General features: G+C 37.9%; 1 protein-coding gene across 1 annotated transcript in view; it reads right to left on the bottom strand.

The window, feature by feature from the left end:
* Nucleotides 1–13,554, bottom strand: part of wdr11 (WD repeat domain 11) — a 113,598-nt gene that overhangs the window by 13,319 nt on the left and 86,725 nt on the right. Inside the window, exons 17-24 of the mRNA XM_081351297.1 lie at nucleotides 11,368–11,474; nucleotides 11,051–11,165; nucleotides 10,490–10,661; nucleotides 9,667–9,775; nucleotides 7,814–7,876; nucleotides 7,513–7,578; nucleotides 5,551–5,740; nucleotides 1,750–1,845 (exon numbers count right to left, since the gene is read on the bottom strand). Coding sequence (XP_081207423.1) covers nucleotides 1,750–1,845; nucleotides 5,551–5,740; nucleotides 7,513–7,578; nucleotides 7,814–7,876; nucleotides 9,667–9,775; nucleotides 10,490–10,661; nucleotides 11,051–11,165; nucleotides 11,368–11,474 — 918 coding nt within the window. The remainder of the gene's footprint in view (nucleotides 1–1,749; nucleotides 1,846–5,550; nucleotides 5,741–7,512; nucleotides 7,579–7,813; nucleotides 7,877–9,666; nucleotides 9,776–10,489; nucleotides 10,662–11,050; nucleotides 11,166–11,367; nucleotides 11,475–13,554) is intronic.

Genomic DNA, 13,554 nt, shown 5'->3' with positions numbered 1-13,554 from the left:
TAACACCGATTTTATCATCCCTACATTGGTTACCTATAAAGTCCCGTATTAATTACAAGGTATTGCTACTGACTTATAAAGCCCTAAACGGCTTAGCTCCAGTCTATTTAACCGATCTTCTATCGCCCTATAATCCATCGCGCTCTTTAAGATCACTAAATTCGAGGCTTTTGGTCATACCTAGGATATCCAGATCCACCAAAGGAGGGAGAGCATTTTCACATTTAGCACCAAAACTCTGGAATAGTCTTCCGGATACTGTTCGTTGCTCAGACTCGCTCTCCCAGTTTAAAACTAGATTAAAGACGCATCTCTTCAGCCAGGCATTCATATAATACTTTTAATCCTACAGTTAAATCCGACCTCTAGTTCATAAACGCCAGAGGAGAACTGGCCCCCGACTGAGCCCGGGTTCTCCCAAGGTTTTTTTTTCTCCATTAGGTCACCTGATGGAGTTTTTCGGTTCCTTGCCACTGTTGCCTTTGGCTTGCTCAGTTGGGGATATTTGGGGATATTTAATTGAATTAATCAATCAACGATATTATTGATCAGCATTACCGAACGTAGACGTTCCACTAGAAACAAACATTGATGTATTGTTCTAATTTATTACTGTGAAGCTGCTTTGATACAACCTGTGTTGTGAAAAGCGCTATATAAATAAACTTGACTTGACTTGACTTGACTTGACCTACCAAAGAAATCAATAATTTGACACAAAATACTGATTTAAAAAGGAGTTTATTGATTTAAAAACGATTGTATTGCTTCCGCTAAAGAAAATAGTCTGTTCCGTCTCTACGGTTAGAATTCTGCGTCCATAGCAACGCTCTGTTTTTCATGGCAACGGTGTGTTTTACTTAGCAGCGGTCTGTTATCAAGAAATAACAGACCGCATTCTACATTAGAATTCAACCAAGCCATGTAATAACAAAAATATAACAGTCTAGAATAGTCTCATGACATATTGAGTAATCAACTGAATTTCTAACCTTTTCCATTTTTTTAATGATTTGAGATCTAAGTTGCTTCTACCTAGTAAGAGAAGGGTTTGCATATGAAGAACCAATCAAATTGTAGGGAAAATAAGGAATGTTTCATGTCATTTTTGCCATGCTCCTATTCTATAAAAACTGTTGTATTCTTTTTGCTGGTTGATTCTTAACCAATCTTGATTCTTAAAGCATATTCGAAGGCATTGTCTGGAGTTTGTCTAGTTAATGCTGCACAGCAGGTTAGTAAGGGAAGCTTACTAGACACTTTGATAGTGTTATAGGAAAAGGGACGAGACGTCGTCCAACTCGAAGTCAGTTGTCGACTGTAGACGCAGTGCTAGACTATAAAGATTATTAAGTGTCGACTGGAGATGCTTGGGTGTCGAAAAAATAAATAATTTTGGAGAAAAGGAAATAAATATGCCAAATACTGTATATTTACCTTAAAGAGTTAACAGATTAACAAAACAAAAGAAAAAACTATGCAACAAATAGTACACTATATGCTGCATTTTTGCTCCAAAAATAAGTTCACTGAAAGGAAACAGAGACGGCAAAAAGCGGCAACCTGTTTGTTTATTTTATATATATATATATATATATATATATATATATATATATATATATATATATATATATATATATATATATATATATATATATATATATATATATATATATATAAATAACAAATATTTTTCTTTTTTTGATAATGACGTAATGTAAACTCCATCAGAAGTGTGCAGGTACTTACCTGTCCCAGCAGCAGCAGTTGGTCAGCACACTTTTTGGTGTGTTCGTAGCTGGACCTTTTCACTTCTTGTAGACGAACTCGCTCCAGCTGAAACCTCTAAATGACAGAGAAAGAAATACGATTTGCATGTCATTTTGTGTTCCGTAAATGAATGTTCTGAATGAAATACAAAAATTTTAGTAGTTCATTACAGAAACCATTATTGGGGAAAGTAATATTATTACTGTAACACATTACTAGCCAGTGCATTTGCATCTATCTCAAGTCATCAAAAACATGCACAGTGCATGATCGAAAACAGAACTCAGGTCAATATTGAGATTTTTTATTAATATGAGGCTACTACACGCAGCAGAGTGAACAACACTTACGTCTACTGAATGTGCGTTGCATGAAGGCGTATTTCTGCTGCTTGTAAACTGACTCTTTTGAGGAGAACTTATATTTCAAAAGAATGAACAAAATCCTATTTTGATCTGATCCATATTTAGATTTTAAGCAGCCCAATCAGGACTGAAATAATTAAACTCTTGCTCCCCTGTGGAGAGAATGTTTCTGAAGATAGATGTACCTTACTGATCCCTCAGGGGGAAGAGTCATATTTGTTTCCCCTCATGTTAATACTAGAGAACAGGCAGAGATTAATTTGAATAATCAATTAACACTTCAAATGACACCCGACTCTTACAGCTTCATTATGCTGTTTTTCAGTTTTCTGTTAGACAAACAGCTAAAATATGCAGTGTGATTTTACAAAGCCACTTTGAAAGTCGTGACTCGTGTAGCCGGCTTTATTTCACAATATCTTGGAAATCAGCAAATAATGAAATATAGATGGTGTCTTTAAAAACATGCTTGTTAGAAGCATAACATTTTCAGACGGACAGCTTTCTCAACCACATATTGGAAAAACAAACTTTGCTAATTGGGCCCTGCAGATCATGAGTCTCATTAGTCTTTTAAGATTGAACATTGGTCTGGGGAGTCTGTTCTGTATTTTCGACTGCACAAGAGGCGTGATCAACGGGCATAGTATGTATAAATTAAATAATTAAAAAAGGTCAGAAAACAAAACAAAAACATATAAATAATTTAATCTAATAATTTTAATCAAAATTAAATGAATGAACGAAAAAATAAATAAAAGATGTAATATGCCTCAAAGACTGGGAAAAATAGGGATGAACAAAAAAAAAACATCTGTCAATGACTTGCTGACATGCACGAAAACCAGCCATGTATTGGGCATTTCTTGGTTGGCCATCATTGGTCCCACCACCTGTTTTATTAAATGTTGTCCTCTGCAGAGCCCTTTTCCTTTTAGCAAGGCTGGCAAAGCCCTGCCACTTCTTCCTGACCTCCTTCCCTGATCTTTTAATGCCCCTAGTTGCAGTCAGTTTTCTAGCAAAATCCTCCCAGATTTTTTGTTTTTGTTTATATGTATGACTTCCCTTAAACCTGCTGAAAATAATATGTTTGTATAGCTCCACCTCCTCTAAAATTACCTTAATCTCCTCTTAAAAAAAAAAAGCTATTTTCTTTGCTTTTTTTTTTTTTGGTTCAGGCATTTTGCTGGTGTTTTCCCTCGTAGGTTTGTGCTTTTATAGATTATTGGCCTCTTAGAAAATGCAAATCAGATGAAAACAGTTAGGTTAAACATTTAAAATTGCAAGCGTGTGCTGCAATTACAAGCCATTCTACACGGTGACATTTCAGCACGGACAGCGACTCTTAAGTAGCACTTAAAGCACAGCTGCGTACGATCGTGCTAAGTGCATTTTTGTGAAACGCACGTGAAATGAACACGAACGTTCGTAAAGTCGCTCACAGAAAATCCTCGTAAGTGCTAAGATCCATCGTTATCTGGAAACGCAACAATCCGGGTAACGTACTTTGCAGAGCAATGCGAAAACTCCAGGCAGGAAACGTGTAACCAACTGCGTTGAACAGCGGTTTGCAGAGGCAGCAATGGAGTCAAGCGATTTTTGCAGGTTATGCAAAAAAACAAACATGAAAGTTAGTGGTATTTACACCCACTCGAGCGTTTGCTAAAAAGAAGCCATTGAGCATCTTCGACGTCGAGAGGTTAAAAGGAATTGGAGAGAGGCGTAACGGCCCTGGAATTGGATTGGATTAAACCCGCCAATAGAGCGCCAGGTGGATAAGCCAGTTTGTGATTGGTTCACGCAAATTTGTAAAGGAAGCAGCAGAGATAAATGTACAGCTTCCAGCCTGAGCTACAGGGCGAAATCAAATCGCCAGCCGATCACGCTGGGTTTACGCATTCTAGATTCTCACTGCATTCTGCGAAATTCAAATCTGTTATAATATGAAAGGCCATTTCTTCAATGCATTTTCCCATAAAGGGGTATTTTACTGCTGCCAAATTTGGATTTCAATAAAAATTCTACAGTAAAAAGGCAAAAGAAAACTTGAAATCAGTGCAACCTGAAGAACGAAGTCAGAGAAAAATGTCTGTTGTCTTCCCTTTTGACAAATAAGTAGGAAAACTTCAACACCCATAATGCATTGGGCATGTTGCCGTCCAAGCCCACTCCCACCAGTCTGCTATGGAAACGCTTAACCAGAGTCAAATACCACCTTGCTTTAGTAGGAAATACTTCTTAGCAAACCTTTAGTCAATGCAAGCATTCAAAGAGTAAATGTTTAGAGGGACTGAGTTACATTCAGTTTCAGTGAAGGATCCAGCGCGTCGTTGGCAGTGGCTAAATGCGCCAAAGAATCGTAAACACAGAGAGAATGCAGTGACGGACAATCTGGAAAAACTTCTGTATTTGTGGTCAACATTTCCAGCTGATCATTATTGCAGTGATTATTATGTTTCTACGTTTGGCAACAGTTCTTCTAACCCTAATTGATGGAGTGTGTTGCTTTTCATTTCTTAAACAACCATATAGGAAGACACATCATGAGGGTTGGTAATCTATGGCACTATGGACGTCAGATGGAATATAAGACAGATGTGACCAGGAGCAGTAAGTAACTACCTAGCACCATCCAGAAAACCCACATACTGAAGCAACACCATAAGAACTACACAGAATACTCAATAACCACATGGATCTCCTTATGGACCGCATAACAACGCCCTGGCGATCACACAACAACTTTGTTGCAGGAGCAATGCATACTGTGGCTTTTTTTTTTTTGCACTCACAAATGATATGAAACATATTTGGTTTACTGCTGATAATGGTGCAGCAATAATGTACTTTTTTTCTCACAATAAAGCAAATGTGTTCTGTATAATGGAGTGTTTTTAATTTTAGGCGTAAACTGCACTATTTACAAATAACTCAGCATGACAGTCTCTCTCCATTAAGGAAGAATAACTGGCTATTATAATTAAACCCCTAAAGTCCTGCTGAATATTGCGGTGTTAATATTCAGGGCCTCTGTCTCTGAAGACCTCTCAAGAATCATTGTGTCATCAATTCACTAGTATACTTCAAATCCCAGTCTAATTACTGATGCTCCATTAATGTCATCCAGTAAACTGTAGAATAGAACTACAGCACATTCAGTAGATGTGAGGTGTGCTTTCTCATGCGGGCACAATGGTAGGGTGTTTTGGGTGGTTGCTCGGTACATGTCTAAAGTGTCTCTATTAGGCATCAAAATCTCAAAATCTCAGGCAAATCTGTGCTCGCTCACAATCACTATGTATGAATTCGTAAATTATTGCAACTAGGATTTAAAGCATTCTTGGTTCTGAGGCAGTAATATCCTCTTCCATAATCCTCATATTCATGTATTGTTCAGTACGCCAGCAGCTCATACCTGGAAGAAGGAGCTTTCACAGAGGGTGTCATGGCAGATGTCCAGGTGGCTCCCAGGGGTGCTCTGGGGGCCCTCAGCTGCCGCTTGGCCTTCTGGGACAGGTCCGCTGGGCTGGCAGCTCGGAGAAAAGGACTGGATGTAATGAGCAGCCACCGTCCAAAACTGAAGGTCTGATTCATCACCAAACAGCCTGATGAAATATTAATAATAATGAGAGGAACTCCAAGGCAAAAACAACAACAACAACAACAACAAAGTGAAGGTGCTTGGACCACTAAATTACAAATACAAATAAATAACAAATACAGCAGGGTTCTATTTAATTTAAAGGATTAGTTTACTTCAGAATTATTCTTTCCTGATAATTTACTCTCCCCCATGTCATTCAAGATATTCATGTCTTTCTTTCTTCAGTCGAAAAGAAATGAAGGTTTTTGAGGAAAACATTCCAGGATTTTTCTCCATTTTGCAATAGCTTTGGTAATCAGGTTGAAAGGTCATGTGTGACATAGGCGGAAGTACCGACCTAATGTCTACAAAGCGAACGTGCAAAGACTAAGGCCCAATCCCAATTATATTTAATACCCCTTCGTCTACCCCTTACCCTTGCCCCTTAAAACAGAGTGGCAAGGCATAGGGGTGAAAATATTCCCCTAAGAAATGGGACACCACTCCTAAACCATTACACGTCATTATACATCGTCGCTAGCGCCTACGTCACAGGAGATGCATAGCAGACATTTGGTAAAAGATAAGACAATTTCCTGCCGCAATTACACTCACCAGCTATCAGACATGAAAATATGTTGCGGGACTAGAACCCATTCTAAATGCGCATGTGAACGCCATCAGCATTTCTCACAGGTTCGCGTTTAAAGTCTGTGTAGAGAGAATGGTGTCGTCTTAGCGGCCCCTAATTTAATAACAAATGATCATTGCGATGGAACCAAATCAATTAAAACTAACTTTAGATGGAAATAACTTAACTCTGCTGTAAAGCCGAAACAATCTCTGTTACCTTATATTATACGCTTATCTCTGTAAAGCTGCTTTGAGACAATCTGCATTGTAAAAAGCGCTATATAAATGAAGATGACTTGACTTGACTATCGTTAGCGAACTTCAGCGATTATTTTGCAAACTTTTCTTTGAAGAACATGACTGTATATATGAATACAAGATTGAATGCAACAAAGCAAATGATTATTTGTCGTTAAAATACTTAATAATGCCAAAAATTCTTACATTTATGGGTCTCCTTTTTCGCTTGGGCAGCCATGTTGCCTATGTAGCCAGTGTATGCAGGGACATCTCTCATACCCCTTCGTTTGAAGTGTGGTCCCGAAAAATCGTTGTTTGAAAAGCTATCTGGCCCTTCCCCCTACCCCTACCCCTACCCCTACCCCTCCAACCAAAAGAGAATCGAGACAACCCTACCCCTCACGTGAACGCGCAAAACAGAGGGGTAGGGAAAGGGAAGGGGTAAGGGGTAGAATTGGGATTGGGCCTAAGTCAAACGCCATTTACAAAAAGGGTAAAACAACGATGTCGATTTTGAATTTGGAGGAAAAATGAGATGGAGTTTTAGGCCCTACCCTACCTTTGTGAAACTAAACATCGCAAAGCTAGTGCAAGATGAGCATTTGTGTTTAAAAAGTATATAAATGTTTATCTTTTTGTAGAAAATGACTGATGGTTTGGCTAGATAAGACTATTATTCAACGTGTAGAGAAACTGGGATCGCAATGAAACTGCAATTTGGACCTTCAAACAGTTGGACCCCACTGAAGTCCACTATATGGAGAAAAATCCTGGAATGTTTTCCTCAAAGACAGACATGAACATCATGGATGACGTGGGGGTGAGTAAATTATCAGGATATCAGTGAACTAATCCTTTAAAACTGAACTGGAATGCATTCTCAATTAAATTGGTGCACAACCCTGCTCAATCGACACTTACCGAGACACTAGGAGGCAGCGTTGCAGCAAGTTCAGATTTGGGTCCTGGAGAACACTTTTGATGTCACTTGAGTGGGAAGAAGAAAAAAAAACTAGTTAGACATGACCCAGAATGAAAACATCAGCATGCGCTTTTAAAAAGCTCTTCACATAAAACAGTGTGAGCTATTTGAGGATCATTTTGTTCCTGCTTTTATTAATAGGTACTTCTTTGAAGGCAAAGAAATGGCCTTGAATACCATACTTGAATTACAGAGTTATTATAGAAACAGTGCTGTGCTTATTTCTGGGAGTGAACATACTTAGAAAGAGAGTTGAGCTGTTCCTGGATCAGTCCCTTGATTTCATCTTTTTCTTTGTAGTCTCTAAGGATGGAAGCACACAATACAAGTCAGCAGAAGAGTTCATCTTTTGTCTGGAATCAAGTTTCTGTTCAACTGTAGAAAGTATGTCAAGAAAAGATTTGAATAGACCAACTAAACAAAAATAAACTGTCCAAACTAAGGGTTACCAGACGTACTGATTGATCATTGGATTTCCATGACTTTTCTAAGACGCTTTCAGGCGTTCATGATCAAATCGTTTAAACGAAGACCCATGGGGAAAATTTATATTTGTATGTCAAGCATCAACTAATTCGACTTATTCAAACAATTATACTTACAGTATTAGTGTGTAAATTTCTCCAATAAACAGAATTCAATTCAACAGAATTTGTAACATACATGCTACTACAAGACTTTGACTTTATATAATCTCTCGAAAAGGGCAATATATAGGTGAAAAATGATGTAGTTTATTATTAAAGGATTATGTCATTTCTATGACTTTTCCAGATCTGGAAATCACAATTCCAAGTATTCGCTCTAGGAATCTGCAAATCTATTCACAGAATTGTATCTAAATGCCACAATAATAAAGAAAAAAGATCATACAATACATCTGTGTGAAGGGATTTATAGAGATACACATTTCCCTTTGAAATATTGACATGCATGTCTGTGAACTTTGTAAAAAAGGATTTATATTAAACTCTCTGAAGCATGAAATCACAAAAGAAAAACTAAATTTCTTGTTCTTCAAAACAATAATAAAATTGCTTATGTCATGGCGTATTTTGATAGAGTTACACATTTCCAACTTTCCAAACAGAATGTGATGAAGAACGACCCGGAACTACTTGCTGAAATGATCAGCTTGTTTGTTGGGAGGATTTACACTACACAAGCACTCAAAATGAGTTCCTGATATTTCCAGGTTTTCCACAATCACAAGGACCCTGTAGGAAATTTCATTTAATGGATATGAATTAATTATTAGTAAATATTTAAAACAGGAAACAACCCAAGTGGATCAAATTGATGCATATGAAACAATATGCCATTTTAGCAACTGCAGGGAACATATAACATAGTAAGGATTATAAATAGTAAATGTAAAAGCCTTCAACTTGGAAGCATGTTAAGTTATTAATGGGACGGGTAATACATGAAAAGTCATGTTTATGTGTATAAAACTAGGAAAGAGTGTTGGCTCATTCCTGTCACTGCTGTGCACACTCGATTACAATGCCATTTTTACTGTTTACTAAACTAATTGGGTCAATGATATGATTCCTGGTTGTAAGAGTAAGGGTAAATAATATATTTTGATTTTATGATGCCTTGGTGATCAGTTATTGTGTCTTGTATTTGATGTTATTAATGGGGTTGACATTTAATGAAAATAAATAGACTATCTTCAATCCATCAGCCCCTCTGTACTGTGCTGGAAAATTGATGAAATCAGCAAGTACCAAAAAGAAAGTACTGGTTATTGTACTCAGTGCAAAAAAATGTTTGGTGCATCCCTACAGAAAAAAATTTAAAAACAAAAAAGTTTCGTCACACTTTAGTTTAGGGTCCAATTCTCACTACTAAATATGTCCTTTGCCTCAATAAACTCCTAATTACTGCTTATTAATAGTTTAATTAACAGTTAGAACGAATATGTGTGCTAATAAGCAACTAGTTATTAGTGAGAACTGGACCCTAAACTAAAATGTTACGAAAAGTTTCAGTGAAGACATAGTTATCACAACAGACTGGATGAAAATGTGCTGTGAATGACTTCTGAATGGAAACGGATGTGACAGAATAATGCAGCCGTCACGCACATTTGCGAGATGTCCATGGTGAATGTGTCGCACCACGGCTGCAGCAGCAGAAAGGCCTTCAGCGTGAGAGCAGCACGTGGCAGCAGGAGATAGGGACACCATACTGGATCTGAAACAGACACCACAGAGCCACGCATACATCACAGTCTATTCTACATCAACAAGTCTGTCTGATGGCATGACCCACTTAACCAAATTTCATAAATTAAGTGTCAGCATATGCACATACAAACATGAAGGATGACTGGTCCCCCACACATTTATCAGCTATCCTAATGGGGACTTCCCATTGACTTTTAGTGCTCTTAAAAGGATAGTTCACACAAAAACATTCACTCTCTAGCAGAAGTCATATTCTTACAATTTATGTGAATGTTAAGTAAAGGGGGACAGTACTTGTGTGTGTGTCAACAATTGTTGTGTAAACAAATGTATTGTAATAGGCATATATGGTGTGTGTGTGTATATATATATATATTTCCTAAAAACGTTAGTCATGGCTTGATGACCATGGGGATATTTGGGTCCCCTGGCAAAGCAAGTTGAGAATCACTGGTATAAAGCTATTCAAAACATTCAATGTAAATTGTGATAATCATAATGAATAATCGCAATTACAATTTCAAGGGAATAATCGACAATTATGATTTTTGTCATAATCGTGCAGCCCTAAGAAGCAGTGTAGCAAATCTAGTCCACCAAACATATGTACATTCCATTTACATAAATAAAATATTTTATAAACTACCGGGAGAGTTGTCATGATTGAAATCCATTTGAGTCATTTGAAACTGTGACATTTTTTTCAGCCAAAAACACTCGCCTGTCAGGTCCTGCTCATCCATTCTGTAACTGGCAGACTTCATGGCCATCTCCAGCACTCTCACACAGCCGTCATCTGATGCCAGCACCACTTTATCTGACGTGCACCAGTCGATATCCAGAATCCTATAACTCACGTTACGCCCCACTCTGATGCTGCTCACCATCTGCACCTGAGGGAGTGTGTGACAGCATTATCTTTCAAGAAAAATACAGGCAGTGAAAAGTCCAAACACTGAAACTGGTGGTTCATCTGCACTCTCAAAGGCCTCTCATCCAATTCAATTTGAGGACCGGAACTACTGTAACTGTTGTGTATACATTATATAGCAACAAACACACTTGAGAGTTTCCCAGGATATAAAATATTGTATTCTGTCAAAAACCCTTGAAAGAGTTAAATCAGATTTTTTGAGCTTTTTCAGCTGGATAGAAAATGGCTGCTATGGGGAACTGCTAAGATGGTGGCACTTGCTTCATAAGGACTTGAAGCAAAATGAAGCTTTTTTTTTTTTAAATAAATAAATACATAATATAATAAACAACACACACACACACACACCTCTTTGGTATCCCAGACCTCAGCACCGTCTGTGTACATCACTAAAAGTTTTTGGTTGCCTTTCCCTGGAGCAAAACGAATCTTCTTCACCCACCCGCGGTGTGTAGGTACACCCCTGAAAAATATAAATGTGTGTGACATTGTATCAACACGGTAAAAGAGTGTGTGATGAACACAGTTGTACTTTTCTCAACTCAGTCCCTTATGATGTGTCACTTCAGTACGGTGAAGAGTTCAACAATTAAATCAGTTTACGCATGTACATGACCGGAGACATGTTTGACTTGCAGAGTTATTAGTGATGTATACATTTGTACCTTGAAAGACGGGCCTTTAGGTCCCAAAAATTGAGGTTTCCATCTACATCTCCCAGAACTAGAGTGTCTCCTTTCCATGCAATACAGGCAATACTCCCCATACTGCCCTGAAAGAGAAAAGACATTTATTTTCTTGCATAAAAGACATAGCACACAGCTAATATGCCACAACACCAATAGAGCTGTCACAATGTTCCATTAAAAGAAAAGGTTTTAAGGAAAAACAAAGTTCAAACACTAAAACATTTGGGGCCCTATCTTACACCCGGCGCAATGCAACGGCAAGCGCGAGCCAAGTGTTTTTTGCTAGTTTCAGTCTGACGCAGTTATCATTTTCACGTCCTGCGCCACGTTGTTTAAATAACAAATGCATTTGCGCCCATTTGTGCGCCCATGGGCTGCTGGTCTGAAAATGAGGTGTGTTCTGGCACATTGTTGGAGCGTTGCTATTTTGAGGCAACAGAAATAGACTGAACCATTGACCAATTGAAACCTGGTCTAATGCGCGCCTATAGGCGGGTCCACAACACACGGCGTACACTCTGCTTATTAAACACACAGGGACGCACAGCAGCACACAAACATGCCAAATATTTAAAATAAAAGGATTACAATGTAAAAGATTATTATTGTGTACATAAAGATATGGTGGAATCCGGCTTGTCCCGTAGATGGTCTGCTTGCGCACTTTTACCTCGCACAAGAGCAGATCCGTTTGTGCTCTGGAGACGCGTTCGGTCTTTCCACTATCAAATTCCGTCATGTAAATAGCGAATCTGCCATGGCGCGAGCGCAACTGGCATTTAAAGGGAATGGGAGATGAGACACTGATTGGTTTAACAAAATCCCAAAACACACCCATTACTCATTAAGAGAATAGGGACAACCCTCGCCGACCATTTTTCCCATCGTTAGACTAGCAAAAGTGGATTCGGACTCGCCCTAAGTGAACTTGCGCCCTGTGCTTTAGACCATGGGCTTAGACCATTAAAATAGGGTCCATAGAGTGATGACAAATGCCAACAGATTAAACAAATTCAGAACACATATTTAATGCTATATCTGCATAGCGATTTTAAATATTTTGAAATATGCTGAGTTCTACAATAAAATACATTGCTAAATATTGTGATTAAATTTTTTCAACTGCAATTATCCCCAAAGGAAAACTTTGTCCTCATGTTTTTATCTAATTCTCAGTCTATTCATTTCACATCTTCATATAATTCATCTTTGTTTAGTATTTTCATTCCTCTTATTTTTTTAATAGAAATTACAGTTGAATGAACAGAATTAATGCAACAAAAGAACAGGGAGCGTGACACTGGTGACCAAGAATATGAGTTCTTGTGTCACTGGTTATGCTGAAAGCATACAGTATATGGGTCGCTTACAAACTCAAAATACGAACAGTGAAATGGATCTGAACAACCGATCAGAAATAGGCATTGTGGCTTTTGAAAAAAAAAAAAAAAAAAAAAAGCCCCGCAGGAGATAAAAGGATAATGAGGATGAAGGGAGCAATTTTCTCTCCATCTCCTCTTTCATCTCAAAAGTTGAAAACTGCAGATTTTTCAACATTAGGCGTAAATGTTTGAAAACTCCTTTGATCCATTCAGAAGAGTGTGTACAGCTGTATTCATGACATTCTGTATCTAGGACTGTTAATCTGAAAACAGAATCTGCTTTCATGTATGACTGATTATTATCTGAGTGATGGGACAAAACAGGAATACAAAAAAAAACAAGTAATAAAAACTCAGTGAGTGTTTTAGCGCAATTTTCTGACGTCATGGGATCACAATAGTAAGAGATAGTAAATCTTTTCCTGGATTTTTTTTTTTGTGCGTTCCCGAGATTAGACCTTCCTTAACATAATGCTGAAAACCCGAAGTCTCTAGGTGGTCTGGTTGAGGAGTAGATAGAAGTGCAAGATTGGTGCGCACAGGCAGAACAGAAATCATGAGTTAACAATCGCAATTTTGTCCGGTGGAAAATTGCGCTAAAAAGGTTTATGTACTAAACAATTATTTTGGATTAACTGGGTGCGACATTCACTTTCTCACAAAATGTGTGAGGAAATCTAGCATTCAAAATGATGAATAAATTAAGTGTACAGGATGGTTTCAAACTGATTTTTAGCTTTATATATCGAATTGTCACCAACAACATACAGATCATTTGACT

This window comes from Scardinius erythrophthalmus, assembly GCF_964197995.2.
Source record: "Scardinius erythrophthalmus genome assembly, chromosome: 21".
Classification (NCBI taxonomy): domain Eukaryota; kingdom Metazoa; phylum Chordata; class Actinopteri; order Cypriniformes; family Leuciscidae; genus Scardinius; species Scardinius erythrophthalmus.
Note: the sequence above shows the minus strand (reverse complement) of the source record. Positions and strands in the feature narration are given on the sequence as shown.